At 42.4% G+C, this 16,572-nt stretch overlaps 1 protein-coding gene across 7 annotated transcripts in view; it reads right to left on the minus strand.

Annotated features, from left to right (window-relative positions):
• The window catches only part of ATP6V0A2 (ATPase H+ transporting V0 subunit a2), a 29,314-nt gene that overhangs the window by 4,345 nt on the left and 8,397 nt on the right, over positions 1-16,572 (minus strand). For all 7 annotated transcript variants that reach the window (XM_036921742.2, XM_036921741.2, XM_036921746.2 and 4 more), the window contains 13 exons: positions 16,110-16,198; positions 14,805-14,931; positions 12,875-12,957; positions 12,258-12,351; positions 11,253-11,465; positions 6,991-7,141; positions 6,612-6,748; positions 6,126-6,313; positions 5,933-6,023; positions 3,644-3,762; positions 2,870-3,080; positions 1,442-1,561; positions 36-155 (listed from right to left, as the gene is read on the minus strand). In XM_036921742.2, coding sequence (XP_036777637.2) covers positions 36-155; positions 1,442-1,561; positions 2,870-3,080; positions 3,644-3,762; positions 5,933-6,023; positions 6,126-6,313; positions 6,612-6,748; positions 6,991-7,141; positions 11,253-11,465; positions 12,258-12,351; positions 12,875-12,957; positions 14,805-14,931; positions 16,110-16,198 — 1,743 coding nt within the window. The remainder of the gene's footprint in view (positions 1-35; positions 156-1,441; positions 1,562-2,869; positions 3,081-3,643; positions 3,763-5,932; positions 6,024-6,125; positions 6,314-6,611; positions 6,749-6,990; positions 7,142-11,252; positions 11,466-12,257; positions 12,352-12,874; positions 12,958-14,804; positions 14,932-16,109; positions 16,199-16,572) is intronic.

The raw sequence follows: 16,572 nt of genomic DNA on the forward strand, positions 1-16,572 counted from the left end.
TATCTAATGTTATCAAGAGGAACTGAAAAGATTACCTCCTCACAGGGCACTTCTCTACATCCGTCCTCCATGGGGTTATTCCCCTCTTCGATGTCTTGGCTTCCCAGCAAAGAAACTTCTTCCTTGCTATCTTTCCTTACAAGTGTGTAACCGCTCTGACAACAACCAAACGAGTTCAAAGTCATTGCCTTTAAAATCACAAGGTTGTGACACAACCAAAGTTAGAGACGTTTTGTTTCCCTTAGAGTATCAGCTCTTTAAGAACCTAAAAGTTCTTTAAAATAAAATGAGCATATCATACGCACAAGTGTAGCTATCATAAAAAACAAGGTAAGTGATGATCAGGGGTGGAGAAACTGGAACCCTGTGTACTGTTGGTGGGAGTGTAAAATGGTGCAGCAGCTGTAGTTACAGTGTGGTGGTTTGCTAACAAATGAATCGCAGAAAGTGATCCAGTAATTCCACTTCTGGGTCTACACCCAAAAGAATCAAAGCAAGGAATTGGGCAGACATTTACATACCCATGTTCACACTAGCCAAAAGGCAGAAACAACCCAAGTGCCCACGGATGGGTGAACTGACTAGCAAAATGTGGTCAGTCCGTCCATACAATGGGGTACTGCCCAGCCTCAAAAAGGCAGGAGATCCTGGCACATGCCACAGTGTGGACGAACTCTAAAGACATGATGCTGAGTCAAAGAAGCCAGTCACAAAAGGACAAATACTATATGATTCCACTCACATGAGGTACTCAGAGGAATCAAATCCAGAGTCAAAGGGTGCAAGGGGTTGGGGGAGGGGGAGTGTTTCACTGGAACAAGTCTCAATTTGGGAAGATAGAAAGGTTCTGGCGGTGGATGGTGGGGATGGTTGCACAAGAGTGTGAAACAGTCTTCATGCCACTCACCTGTACACTTAAAATATGGTGAGAGTGCAAAACTTATGTAGATTTAATCACAACTTTTTAAAAGAGAAATAAAGTAAGAAGCTAGACACACAGGTAAACAGTCTGGAAAGAAATTTAACAAATTGGCAGCACTGGTTACAGCTGGGTGATAGAACTTAAGGGCACTATTTTCTGTATTTTCCATAATTTATTTGTATTATTTAACTAAAAGAACACTTACAGGAAAAAATTCAAGAGGCAAGAATGAGGAACAAAAATGCTTTAAATATGGCAAGCTGTACTGAAGGATTCAGTTCTAACTCCTGATAGGTCTGCTGTGCGTGACAGCAAGACCTGTTCCCATGTGCCCAGACATGGTGGGCTCTTTGCACTAAGCTTCTGCACAATAGGCAACACCAAAGTCCTAAATAAAGGAAGCTGTGGCTTTTAAATCAAGAGACTGGGACTCTGAAAGGTGCTTTATTTGCCAATCCTTTTATGAGTAAAGTAGACTCTGCTCATCACCTACAAGCACGCAGCCAACCTCACACTTACCCGGCTCACCCCAAAGCAGCTGCGGCCGTTGTGCAGCCATAACAGAAAGAGTGGCTTTCCCAGAAAGAGAACAGGGACAGACAATGCTGTGATGACCAGCAACAGTCTCTGGACATGCTCCTGATGGTGCAGAAAGGGAGGAAATTATTGATGCTAACAACACTATTGGTGCACTTACTTAAATGAGTATAAATCAAGGAGAATGTCTATTATTAATAAGGAACTTAAAACAAATGCAAGCCAAATTATGTTTGCCAGGGCATCTTTCCCTTTCTTTTCCTCAAGTCATAGTTGAATTCTAGAACTGAAGAGTATTACTAGTGACAGAGTGGTAAAACATCACTTTATTTAGCCCAGTAAGGAATTTGTAGGGAAATTCTAAATAGAACCAAACTCCAGCTAATAATATTCTGAAATGGGAAAATACAAACACTAGCTATACATTTTTTCATATTCTTGGTAGACAACTTGAGGAATGTGAGCATGTACTAAGTGGATTTACTTCTACACATGAAAAATACTGAAACAGCATTCGGAACAGAACTAAAAACATTTCTGAAAAAGAAGGGAGATTTGCAGTTACTTAAAAATAAATGGAGAGCAAAGCATATTATGCTTACACAGCACTGCAGTCTGCGTGCTTTTAAAGGATCTGGAGGTGGCTGTGAAAACAAATGACAGTCACTGCACTGTCCCCCTGCTTATCCCTGCCTGTGGCTGTTCCTGTGTTAAACACAGATTCCCAGCGCCCCATGCACTACTCAGCATGAGCTGGAATGATCTGGGCACCACGTCTCAGACCACAGCACTCTGAGTTCACCCTCCAAAATGCCCAGAAGAGCGGGCCGTAGGCAGTCAGTCATCATAAGTCATGAGCTGTGCAGTCAGGCAGAATCAGGTTAAAATCCAGACCCCATCAGCAGCTGAGCGACCAGGCCTGCCCTGAGCCACCAGGATAACCAACGTACTTTGGAGCTGCTGTCTTAAGAAAGAATAATTAGAGAAAGCCGATTCTCAGGCATGCCGTAGATGCTAAATAAAGGTAGTCCCCTTCACTGATCTTTCCAACCATGGCACCTGTGCTTCACCGAACTGCTTTTTTAATTTACCTAATCTATGTTATTCTACAAAGGTCTAATAAAACAATACAATTTTTAGAAATCATGAACAGGAGAAAAATAAATAAGAGTAGAAACTCTCCAGTGATACATGTCCTTCCCACCAGTGCTGATGACTGCACCAGCACTGGGTCTGGATTAGACTTGCAGACCAGCGCCCTGGCATGGTGTCCAGAGCAGCCTGGCACTCTCTCGTGATAACATACGAGAAACAGAAATCCTGCACACCTTTAATCATTCCACTGATCAAAACAGAAAGGCTGTTGGGAGGACATCTTTTAAATTCGTAAGAGTGGAAACAATTACTCACCTGCCCTTGGTAAAGACCATTTGTTTCATTAGCCGGGAATAAAAACATGTTAATAAATTCAATCAGAATGCTAGGAGCAACTCTGGAAGTTTCTGCTGAGTAAGCCAGCCACTTATAGATAATCATAAATACAAGGTATCCAAAGATGCAGAGCATGAAGAGAAGTTCTGGGATGGAAACCAAATAAATAGTGAACTTCTTCCTGAAATGCCTAGAAAAAAAAGGAACGGATCAACCCAGGAACAAGACTGGACTAAGACACAAAGTAAAGAGTAAATTAATCTTAACTTCTTTGTGACAAGCCTGTCTCCACACAGCATCATTTGTCCCACTAGTGATTCAGATATTCAGACGATGAAGGGTGAGGACAGGAAAAATGACTGTTTCACTATCAGATCCACTTAGAGAAAAAAAAAAAACCAATCTCTTCCTCTTAAAGTTCTCTAATTTATAAGAGGAAAAAAGAGCATGACAAAATCACTTCTGGAAAGTTTACTTAAATGTAAGGGCAAAAACTTTTTTCTGTCCTCGTTGCTGCTCAAGCCTTACTACCTAAAACAGTGCCTGGCACATACTAGGTGCTCAGTAAATATTTGCCAAGTAAATGAATCACTGAAACTGCCCAAAAAATGTTTCTTCAAAACAGAATCATGTAATACAATGTACCACCATATTGGTTGCCTTTAAGACTATACAGTCTACCATCAAGGAACAAAGTTTAAGAAATACCAAAGTGGCTTATAAAAATTGCTTTAAAAAAAATTCTGTACTTACAAGTGGTTAAATATCCCAAGAATGACTCCAAAAGTCATGTGACTAATTCCTAAAATCACAGACATTTTCATTTTGAAAGAATTGAGAAAAGTGAGACGATTTGTGGCCAAGTTCCAAATCTAAAGAGAAAACAAAAAAACTAATCTTTAACTTCCTTCCACGGCTTTAGGATAAACAACTGACACCGGAAAGTTCCTACTGTAAAGAAAAGTAGTTGTACATTTAAAAAGAAAGCAACATTCAGACTGGCTTCTTGCTGCCCTCACAATCTGAGAACCACTCATTTTCTGAAACCAGGGCCACAGACTGTTAAATAATTCCCCCCTTAAAGCAACATTCAAAGAATGCCAAATGAAACAATATCCTGTTTAGTGATAAACTAAAACTTTCCATGCCTAGGAAATCATACAAACAAGAAAAGCAAGAGAACAAGTAGCAGGGAGTTCAGGAGAGTAGACAGTTCCCTCTGGAGAGAGCTATGGGGGTGCCAGCAGGACACACTCAGGGTCCCAGAGTCTTACCCTGGGCAGGGGGCATGCAAGAATCTGTGTTATAACTTCACACACACATTTTATACGGCTCTTATATGAGTATTTTATAATAAAGTTTAACTAGAAAAAAAGAACAAAGAAATGTAGCAAGTGGCCGAGTTGTGCTGATGACGAAGCCCAGAGCCAGGTCCCACAGGCCCCGTGGCTGAATATCCAGGGCTGCCCTGACCCCAGCCCCCTCCAAGGTCCCCACTCACTGACTGCTTCTCGTACTCCTTGAAAAAGTAATTGTGACAGTTCCCCATCAGGGGGATCAAAAAAAGGGAAACAGGGCCTCCTAGGGGAGAAAGACTCATTCTTTTTAAGTGAACATAAGATTTTAGAATGAGGTGTTTGGGGCTAGGAATTGGGTAAAAAGCTGGCCAGTAAGCTGACTGACGTAAACACTGAGGAAAGCCCACTAACACTGGCTCCAGGAAGTGAGGAGTGACGGGAGGGGGAGGGGGGATAGAAAAGAAAGCAAAATGCAGTCAAATGCAGAGCTCCCAATGGCTCAGCACACAGAAATGTACAACAGGAAAGTCCGTCTCTGAATACTCAGTTAAAAGAAGGCATAGAACTATCTTTTGGGTAAAAGGTGGGGAGAGAATAAGGTCACATATTTGTGTTTATTTGTATATTCACAGACTCTCTGGAAGGAGACACAAGAAACTAACACCAGTGGTTCCTAGATAGGAAGTATGCTGGGAACAGATTAAGACAGGATGGGAGCTGGAGACTCTTTATATGCAGAAAGTACATGCACAGATCTACTTTGGAACCATACGAAGGTAATGACAATTTTTAAAATTTACACAGAAAGAAGAGAGTACTGTGCCCCAATCTCCTCCTTCCCCCCCAAAAAACCCATTCAAATTTTCTTCCTTGGTGCCTTTATTCAGAAACATGTCTTTCCTTAAAGCAAGTCCACACATTATTAGGGAATCCAGCTCCAAAATGCTGTACCTTTAGGAAATTGTCATAGAAGTTTTTTTCAAGTTTCCAATTATGTTAGGACTTAAAGGAACAACATTAAATTATACGAATATGTTTAGAGATAAAAATGAACAGAACAAGTAAGCAAGTGTTCATTTGGAGAGCCCAGATTAAGAAACCTGAATCCTCCATCACGGCGGCACACACAATGACCTCACATCCTTCGAAACCAACTCAGCAATGATTTCTAAGCTCCTCTCTTACAGATGAGCTTCTCAGGAAGACCCCTGGCAGTCAGGGAGACACTCTCAGCCCTGTGGGACCCTGCCTGCTGGGCTCCCGTGGCGGCCCTGGGCCTGGAGCTGTTCCTGCATTTTCCCTCTCCCAAGGCTTTTTCCTTTTCGGACAACCACCTGAATAAGCTCCATGATAGCCTGAAACTCCCTTTCAGCTTGAAAATTCCATACTATTTCTTTCTCTATCAACTGGTAAAAAAAAATTCACATACACAAGGAAGAAATTCAAGAAAGAGCACTCAGTAAATGGTTCCTCAAGTACCATTTTTCACTGGAGTGAAACAGGTCAGGGAACAGGAGAGAACACAGCCCTATCTCTCTGGATGCCTTGTCTCTGGCACCTCAGCTTCATCTATACCCAACTCAAATAGGAATGTGGTTAGCCACTGCCATCAAGGCCAAAGCCACCCCTACAACCCCAAGCACCACCACCTCCCCCAGATGGCATATGACCCATGCTAGGAGGCCCAGGACCCATGGACAGTTAAAACGAGGAACCCCAAATAATGGGGGGAAAATGCACTCACAGGATCAATACCAAGAGGATATGGGCCTTGGAACACTCCTGGGATGCTGGGGTCCAATTGCAAAACCCTGCTGTGCCTGACAGTGCTGGCGCTGCAATGGAAAGCAGAGTGGGAAGCTGAACACCAGGAGGGGGTCGGCATCTCACACAAATGCTCTTCCTACCTCAAACAGTGTCTGGGAAAGAGCACTTACTTCCAAAGCACCATCTTCTTGTGCTCTGCTGGGGTGTGACTGGAACTGTACATGGCAGACACATTCCACCTAGAGCCGAAAATGTTGACTGACTTGGAGAAGCAGTCATTGTAGATGAGACCTGTGTATACTGAGAACAGCCCCATCAGCAAGAGGATGTACCGACCATTGAAAAACATCCGTATGATCTGTGGAAGGCAAACCAGGGTGAGCAAAACAGGACTGCTGGGAACATGTGCTCAGTGGGCCATGGCAGTCTGGGCAAGCTCTTGACCAGTCAGTCCTCTTAGGACTCAAAAACTAGCCACGTACTGGACGTCACTGTCATTCATGGCATGCAGACCCAGACCACTTATGTCTCAAGTAGGGTATGGCTATTGCCAAAAACTAACATGGAAGAAACGGCTCTTTCTTGGTCAAAGAGAAAGTGATCACTACGAATACCACCCATCCAGACAGAATGAGCCAGAGTGTTTATATTCTTACCTCTTGGGACTGACTGAGTCTGGGATGATTTTCATTTAACACCAACAAGAGGGCGAACAAGAACATCACAAAGCCATGTCCAAAGTCTCCAAACATTACGGCAAATAGAAAGGGGAAAGTGATGATGGTGAAGAGAGCTGCAGGGAAAGCAAGAGGCTTCCAATGACGGCAAAGGCAGAAAACTCTAGTTCCCTGAGACACTTGACTTTCTCCAGAATTCTCCAGAGAGAACTGAAGGGTTAAAATCAATACATTGTACTAAATAAGATGACAAAACACTTGTAGTGAGCCTATGTTTTCAAACATCTAGACATTCTTATATGGCAAAAAAAACCAGTGACATATAAAACACAAAGATTTGCAAATTCAGAGTTCCAACCTGGGTTCACTTCTCTGTAGCTCCCAACTCCATAGGCATCCACAATGTTCTGAAATCCCTCGGTGAATTTGTTGGTGCGGATTAGAGTCGGGGGTGTTTCTTTTGTTGGGATTGTGTTCATAAATGAGGGGATTGTGGCACTGCTCTGTCTCTTTCACATAAAAAGAAAAAGAGAGAATGAAAAAGGAAAGGAAAGGGAAAAAATTACTATCCAAGAGCTCTCTTGGATAGTACGGGCCCCTGCTATGGCACAGCTCTGAGTGTGGCTACACGCGGCAGGCTCACGAGCGCAGCAATGGGGACTGGAGTCTCCTAGGGCAGGCCAGGGGGTGGGGGAGAAGAGCGCGGTGAGGTTGATTGGGTGGGAATGTGGATGGAGGCGCTGGGAGACAGTACATGTGTGTATAAGCAGTCCCTTAACCACCAACATAAAACTGATATTTACTATGTCATCGCTGAAAACTGTTCAAGAGGAATTTAGAGAAAGCTACACTATTACCTAACAAAACCAAACATTATACAATAAACCAAAATGTCCATATTAGTGTGGCAAATCAAATATCTAACTTTCTCCTTCAGTATTTACAATTCTTCTGAAATGCATTACGTTGATTTATAATGGGGGAAAAAAACCTTTTTAAATAAAGTAAAATAGGTTATTACCAGAATAGATGTTCCAAATTATATTTCTCAAAACACACAATTATGGTAAGGGGAAACTGGGAAAATTCCCAGCAGTAGTATAGTCTAGAATATCCCTGAATCTCCTTGAGTGCAGATGGTGCCACTAGACAGCAAAACCAAAGTCCCATGGACACCACTTACAACAAAATAGAAGATCCTCACAGACCACGAAACACGAAAGGGTGGGGACCAACCACTAATGCCACAAAACCCACCTGGAAACAGACTCCAGGCCAGAAGCAGCCAAGGAAGCAATGTGGCATTTCAGAGACTTGAGGAAAAAGGTCCCAGAAGAGTCGAAAGGCATGCCCTGGAAAGCATGGCAGGCCAGACCAGGAAAAGCAGCTGAAACCAGGATGGGTTTTGTCCTGCCCAAGAGTGGGTGAGGGCAAGGGGTCTGTGGAAAGTGAGGTCTGAAGGGAGTCCGAACTCACAGAACAGACCAGCCAGGACTCCCTCCCCACACTGAGGACAGACCACTGGGAATGAAGTCAAAAACCACCCAGGACAAACGCAAGAAACATAAGGAAAGAGATGGTCCAAGAAAAAAAGGGAGACAGGGAATCTCAGGTCCTGGAGCCAACATCTCTTTGATCAGTGCTCAAAAATATGAAAAGAAAAAATTGTGAACTTAGGAAAAGTGATCTTGAACCTGCCTTTTAAAAGCTCCTTGAGTATCTTCATCATGTCCTGCAAAGTCAATTTCATGTAAATACATAATTATTTATATGTAATTTGAGTATCCTAAATAAATATTCATATATGTGAATATTTATTATGTATAATATAGAACTTCCTTAAGTAGTTAAACATGTTTCAAAAATTTAATTTCATTTAAAAGTGATAGAAAGATGGAGGTCAAATCTTAGAGAAAATTATAGCAAAAAGACTGAGCAGAATGACCTCCCTGTGGACGATGAAAGCAGGCCACAAAGACATGCCCACAAAACAGGTGAAAACTAACTTACTACTTTAAAATGAGCTAAAAGAATTAAGACAATACACAATATGAAAAAGTACCATAGATCAGAATTAGAGTCTGAAATGAAATAATAGAACTCAAGAAGGAATTTGAAATCAAACATTTATTCAGAAGCAAAAGTTAGAAGGAAATCAAAAGTGAAGAAACTGTAAGGAGAAATTTCTACAAATCATAAAGAAGAAAGACAAGAAGGATTTGAGGAAAAGTAACAAATGTCAAAGATAAACAAAGAAGGTTCAACTTAACAATAATAGGAGATCCTGGAGGAGAAAATCAGAGCAAGAGAGGACAAACACTATGTTATGAGAACTTATCTGAAATATAAGACAACTGAATATTTAAAGAGCTCACTGTATATCTGAGAATACCAACACAGAATGGCCATATCAACACATTTTCTAGTAAAATTACTGGTCCTTAAAGAAACAGAAAAAATTCTTTGAGCACCTAGGTGAAAAACAAAAAAGAGCACATAACTTAAGGAAAATAAAATTAGATTAAAATCAGGTTTTTTTGTTAGCAACACTATGCCTGAACAAAATGGATAACATGTTTAAGATATCCACAGAAAACAAAAATAAAAAAACATGAGTCAAAGATTTTATTTCAAAAAATTAATTTCCAATTAAAAAGGCAGGAGACATTCTATTAACAACACATGACAACTCAGTGAATATTCTTTCCATGAGTTCCCACTGAGGACTTGTTAGAGAACAGGCTTCAAACAGCCAAAAAGACTGAAGAGACATCAGCATTAACCTGGTGGTTTGCAACGTGGAGGCTACATGGTGCCAACTGAAGCACAGTGCTGCTTGCCGTGAGGCTGGGTGCCAGGACCACTGGGTGCCCAAATCAAATGCAATCTTACTGGCAGCAAAAGGGTTTTGTCTAGCACCAGCCAATACACAGGCTCCCATGGTGCAGGCCAATGAGCTGTTTTTCACCAGCACTAGAAATGTTTTAATTGACTGGCCATGTTTATGAAAATCAACCCTTTTTCAAGATAACTAAAAGGCCAAGAAGAAATGAAAAGCCACAGAAACTGAGACAAGGAAGAAGAGAAGGGAAGGGAGGAGGGAGGGATACCGTGAAACGAGCAGCAGACAGCTGACCACCTTAGCAAGAAAAACAGTAGAGCCAGAAGCTAAGAGATGGAGCAGAGACTATCTGTGTGGTGTGGGGGTCAGTGCCCACTGTGTTCACTGGCACCTGAGCAAGCAGCTCCCAAGACACCAAAGGTGTGCATGTGGACATCGGAGAACAGCAACATGCACCCTGCATGAAGTGATTACAGGCCTTAAAGGTTAACACACACACCACAGATAACAAGAGTATTGGTCATGTCCCTCAAGACTGATGTTACCTCAATAAATAAAATTCATCTAGATCTTTGAAACACATGCCTCAAACTCTGAAATAACTAGTTTTATTTATATATTAGATTCCTTCTTGGCACTGGCTATTTTATAGTTCTGCTATCACAGAATTACATAATGCAACAAAGTGATTAACCAAAAAACCTCTATGAAAACTTGTTTCCTTAACTGTCACTTGAAATATGTAAATCCGTTATTTCTAGTGAAGAATTGAGTTTTGATACAGAAAAAGCCCTCACAGGAACATGGGACACTGTTCTGTAGACCTGGAGTGAGTAAAGCCTATTAGTCAAAGTTCAGAAGCTATAACAACAGAGGTTGATTGGTTGTACTTAATTTAAAAAATTCTGTATGACCAAAGCAAACAAAAACAGAAATATCAAAAGACAAGTGACAGATTGGGGAAAACATATTTTCTCATATCACAAAGAGCCAACAGAAATGAGTAAGAAAAGGACCAACAACCAAGTAGAAAATGAGCAAAGCATGTGAACAGAAAGTTCACACACACACAAAAAAACTTCTCAAGGCTCTTACACATACAAAGAGATTACGAACATCACCCAAAATAAGAGAAATGCAATAGCTGGTGGTATCTGTCAAAATTCCCAGCAATTTCACATCTGGGAATTTATCCCAGAGATAGATTTGTGCATGTAGGAACCATCATGGTGTTGGTATTCAGACAGCTGGAAACCACCTAAATGACCAGGGAACTAGTTGAATAGACCCTGGTACAACCACACAGCAGAATACTACAAAGGTACAAAAAATAGGGACGTTTTAGTAGTGAAAAGAACAGTATGACTGCAACCTTCTACAAAGAAAGGAAAAAGAAAAATATCAATTCATTTCTGCTTATCTAAGATTAAGAAACCCAAAGACATCACAGAAATCAAACAATGGCTATCTTTGAGCAGAGAGACTGGAGAGATGAGGCTCTAGGCAGGAGGAAGCCACGTCATTGTGTCTTACACATTTCAATATCTACAGTTTTTCACTTGTACTCAGAAGAGTACATCAAAAATGCATGAGCACACACATCCTCCAGGGACTGGCTCGCATCATTTCATTCCAGAGCAGGACCAGCACAACAAACTCTCATGGCTCTATGAAATGGTCATTTCCCTTACTTCTCCGAGTCTGTTGGTGTCTCTCATTTCCCTGGGAAGTGCCAGGCCCCCCTCCTGGTACTGGCTGGGGAGGAAGGGCTGCCTTACCGACCCCTCCTCTAGCGCTTGGCGCAGGTCATGTAGATCAGCCTCAGGACACCAGACCTCAGCGATGAGGCACTTGTTTGTCACATCGAAGCTGCACATGTTCAGCATGTGGTAAATGGCCTTCATCTTCTTCACCTGGATGATGCGGCTGTAGACGGATTCAGCAGCTTTACACAGCACTTGCCTTAAATAATCCTCGGTTTTGTGGAGCACCTGGGTAAGAACACAGGCTTTCAGCACCATGGGCATTTTTCACACTCTGTTGGCCAGACACCCACTTCCATGAAGGAAGCCTCTCCACATTGATGGAGGTTCATTGCAGGCACCTACCTCTCCTGGGAACAGGTTAGGGCAGTTCGTTGCTTCTCCTGACTCCAGGACCACCAGGAGGCAGGCGGAAAACCTATGCTCAGCCAATCTGTTGCTCTCTCTTGGGAGCTTCCTCTCCAGAACGTGACCCCCAAGAGCACAGGAAATGGTCAGCAGTCCCTGTCACTGTGGCAGCATGGTGAGCTGGCCGGGTCCAGAGAGCTCCCCAGTTTTTAATCCACTCCCAACCTCAGCCCAGTTCCCTGTGAATGCTGTGAGTCACCAACTCCCACCCCATCACGTTCTGCCAAGAAATCCCCTTTTGCTTAAGTGGGTCACAGTTCAGTTCTTGCCACCAAGAGTGCTCACTGATATAAGTACAAACATGAATTACATAGTGCAGGTAAAATACAAGCCACCACTCCAGATGTGGCTTATTGTCTCCTGTGAGGAAGTCTCACAATCTGACATATCAAAACAATCAGAGGGTCTTTCCTAAGTCCCATCTTCACAACCTAGGTTTCCAAAAGGCATCTAAAATTAAAATTCCATAAAGAGAAGAGGGGTAAGTGACATTTCCATCTCCCTACACCATCTTGATTTGTCCACAACTAAAATCTTAAAAGAGAAAATAAATGGATTTGTAAATGTTCTACATGTCTTAAATAAGGAGACAACAGTTTCCAGTTTACTCACAGTATAAAGATCTTGAATCCGGGTATTCAGCCCCTCCTGAATCTCCGCTCGCTCCTCAGCAGTATTTGGGTAGGGGTAAACGTGGCAGTGGTAACTAGAAGACAGAATTCAATGCAGTCTCACACCCATCAGGATGGGAAATGGCCCTATCAGACTAGAACCAAATTCAGCCCACCACCTGGGCATGTATTCTTCCAAAACAGAATAAAAGCAGCCCTCCAGGAGAAAAGGGCGCAGACACAGGCACTGCCCAGGACAAGGCCTTGCATATAAACACTCAACAAACTTCTACTGAGTTCTACAAATTCAGCCAACTGCCTTTTGGTTCCAAATTCCATTCCCTGTCCTTGATCATCCCAGAAACTCACTCCCATTTTCAACTTCCTGAAATTCACCACCATCCATAGGCCGAGAACCATTACACAAGTTTCAAACATAAAAACAACACACAATAATAATTACCTTTACAAAAAGAGAAAATAAAAGGAGGAAATTACAGCAAAGATATAACAAAATTCAGCAAGCCTTTGCACCTGCTATATTTCTTTCAAACCCAGAGGGATATTTAGGGAAAACCAGAGGTTACTGAATATAAAGAAATGAAATGTTTTTCTTACCAATCACATATCTTCTTAACCTTGTGGCCAATCTGCTCTCCCCAAAAGGATATTAAAAACACATACCATTTTATGACTTCTCCCTACAAAGAATAAATCGGAATAATTGTTACTTCTGTATCTAGAACTCTGAAGACTGGCAGCTCAAACTCTGACCCAGGCTTAATTCATTCAGTCAATCAACAAATACAGTCAATCTTCATTATATGCAGATACTGTAACTGCAAATTCACTTACTGGCTAAAATGTATTTCTAACCCCAAAATCAACACTTGCAGCATTTTTTCAGCCATTCACAGACATGAAGAGCAGCCAAACATTTGAGTCACTCCACATGCATGTTCCTGCTGAAAGCAAACAAGGCAATACTCTGCCTTCTCATTTCAGCTGTAAACAAGTGTCCTTTGAGTGGTCTGGGTAGTACCACGTTATTCTACATCTTTGTGCTTTTTTGGTGATTTCACTATTTAAAACGGTCCTCAGGGGCAGTGCTGAAGTGTTGGCTAGGCTCCTGAGCAGGAGACAGAGATACACCTTACGGAAGGAGCGCATTAGATGTGCCACGGGCCTGAGTGACAGTGCTGCTGCCCATGGGTTCAGTGTTAATGACTTAACGACATGTGTTACATAAGGCATCTTTAATGGAAACACAGATAAAACAAGATTATGTGTTGTTTGGCTGACAGACACATGGCCAGAGGCTGCAGGAACCTAACTCTGTGTTTCCCCTTGGTGTGGTGGTTCAGTGTTCTTAAGTCACGTTCATGGAGACTATAGACCATGACTACCATGAACATTGAGAGTTGACTGTATCTACAAATATTCTACGAACAAAACTGATCAGTTTCTGGTCTATTTGCCAGGCATAGTTCTGGGTGCTAGGAATACAGCCATGAACAAAACAAAAATCCCTGACCTAAAGGTCGGGAAGCTTCTATTCAAGTTGGCTGCGAGACACACAGGAAATACCTAGTACACGTGTGGAGAGAAGTGGTATAAACAAAATAAATCTGGAAGAGGTGATAGGGAGGAAGAGGCTGGGAGCTGGGATTTTAAGTGGGGTGATCAGGGAGGGCCTCTCTGCGAAGGGGCCACTTCCGCCTAAAGCAGTGAAGGAGTGGGGAGACAGATGGCCACCAGGGGCAGGGGAAAGGGGACTTCTGAGCCACAGAAGCAAGTTCACAGCAGGCAAGGCCAGCACAGCTGAAGAGACACAGATAGGGCAAGTAGTGACACAGGAGGCCAAAGAAAACAACAAGGTGACACTGTAAGGCTTTGGGCTGAGTGAGACAGAAGCCACTGGAAGGTTTGGTGAAGGAGTGACAACCTGCTGAAGTCTGACAAGGAGGGGAGAGCAGAGTGGGTGGAGGTAGGCCAAGGGCTTGGGCGGCAGTCCTGCAAATGCAAGCACAGCCGCGGTGGACGCTCATCTTCTGGAGTGGGTGGTGGGGGTGGAGGTGAGGAGAAAGGCCAGATTCACCTTCTGCTTAAAAGATGGACTAACAATCCTGCTTCAGGAGTGGACACGAGGTGTCAAGGGTGACCAAGAAACTGGGCTGTCCTAATCTTGAAAGGCAAAGGTCATGAAAGCCAAGGACTAAGAAACTGTCCCAGAATAAAGGAGACCATTAAGATGTTACACTTAATCCAAAGTGTGATTCTAAACTAGGTCTTTTGCTATAAAAGACAGTATTGGGACCACGACTGAAACCAGAGTGGGATCTGAGGCTCAGGGCTGCGGTGCACCACATTAACTTTCTGGTTGCATTGCGCTGGTGCAGAAGGAAGTCCCTGATTGTAGGAACCACACCCTAACATACTGGAGGATGTTAAGGCATCAGGTGAACATCACTCTCAAATGGTTTGCTCTGCACTATACCTCCAACTCTGCTCTGTCATGGCTAAAAGGTGAGGGTGACATGTACTCAACTGTTTCAGGGTCTTCCAGGGGCTCACCCAGTTCTGCATAGGTCACAATGGTGTACCCTTTGCAGACCCTCCACAACATTTTTTCAAATGCTTCGACTTTTCCTTGGTTAATTAGGCCAGATACAAATCTACGAGACAATAAAGACAAAGTGCAGTCAATCAAAAGTAATGAGGTAGCATCACATTGCACTAAAAGGATGATGAAGATTTTCATTTCCGGCAAAATGGTAAAGATAGCCTGAAAGCCCTCCAACTATAAAACATCTATAGCATTGGATAAAATATTTTTGAAACATCCTTTTAAATGTATATAGCTGAGCCCAAAATTAAGAAAAATTCTTGGAATACAAAAATAAAACAGGACCTTGTGGCTACCCTGATGTAATTTTACTGACCCAGTATCTAAAAGCCTTAAGCTTCAATGTCAGCACAGGAGACAGGAGATAGGCTCTGGGTCTATATCAGGTTAGGAGATGGAAATGAATCCCCCTAATTTCTCCTAAAGTTGGGAATCCCATCACCTCCAAAGGGCTACACCTTTAGTGAATGGGTGGGCTAGAAAAAAATCCACCTTGCAAAGGAGCCTGCAAGCCAAGTGATTACTTCAGTTTTGGTTCTGGGTAGAAGGGAAAGTGTCTTCCTTAAGTTTATAACCAAAGGTTAGAAGTCATTCAGGTTTGTGGCTTAAATTCATACTACTTGCATCGTGAAAAAACAAACAGAAAAATAAAAAAACTCAAGTTGAGAAATTAATGATTCCATATTGGTAGACTGCCCCCAAGTACCTGACAAGTGTAAAAATAAATTTTCTCTGAAGGAATACATCCTCAAACTAAACATCACTGAATTCCTACAAAGGAACAGAGGACCAGAAGTTGTAATAAAATGAAATCACAAACCACAAGGAAACAAGTGACCACTGATTCAAGTAAACAGAAAGAATGCACACAGAAAGAGGTCCCCCCCAACCACCCAACTCCAATTACGCCCTCTGTTTCCACAAAACAAAACATGATTTGATGCTTCAGTGACCAGTTATCCCAGGCTTACTGGGTAACTCTGACAGGCATAAATGTTCCTTCTTCCCAGCTCATTATACCAAACAAAGAAATTCCCACCATTATTAACTAAAAAGTCAACACAGTTGAGTAATTCAACTCGACAAACACAGGAGTACAGTGTTTTCTTAAACATTCACTCTCTTCCTTTCCATCAGACTTCCACATGACACCCAACATCCTCACCACAGAGCTCATCTACCACAAGGACGGTATGAAGCCTGACACCCCGCCTGCTTGCCACCTACCCCAGTTTTGCTCCCAGCCTCTGCATACAGCTGTAGTCCAATAATGCATCATTCTCTAAGGGAAGGAATTCTTCATAAGTAGGTTCAAACTATAAAGAGATATGAAACCAAGTGTGTCTCATTACAAGTGGCACTTTCTCAAGTCATGTTTTCAAACAAGTTGACAGGGCATCATTACTAACTGCTCAGATCTGGGGGCCAATGCCCCAAGACAACTCACACATGTAACTCAGCGCTGACGAATAAAAAAGATCATTCCCATTGCTTACGTGGAAGACACTTACATGAAAATATACATGTCATCCCTTAATCCCAGACAGAGTAATTTTTTTTTTTTTGAGAGGGCATCTCTCATATTTATTGATCAAATGGTTGTTAACAACAATAAAATTCTGTATAGGGGACTCAATGCTCAATGCACAACCATTAATCCACCCCAAGCCTAATTTTCGTCAGTCTCCAA

Source organism: Manis pentadactyla, chromosome 14, assembly GCF_030020395.1.
Source record: "Manis pentadactyla isolate mManPen7 chromosome 14, mManPen7.hap1, whole genome shotgun sequence".
NCBI classification, from domain to species: Eukaryota; Metazoa; Chordata; class Mammalia; order Pholidota; family Manidae; genus Manis; species Manis pentadactyla.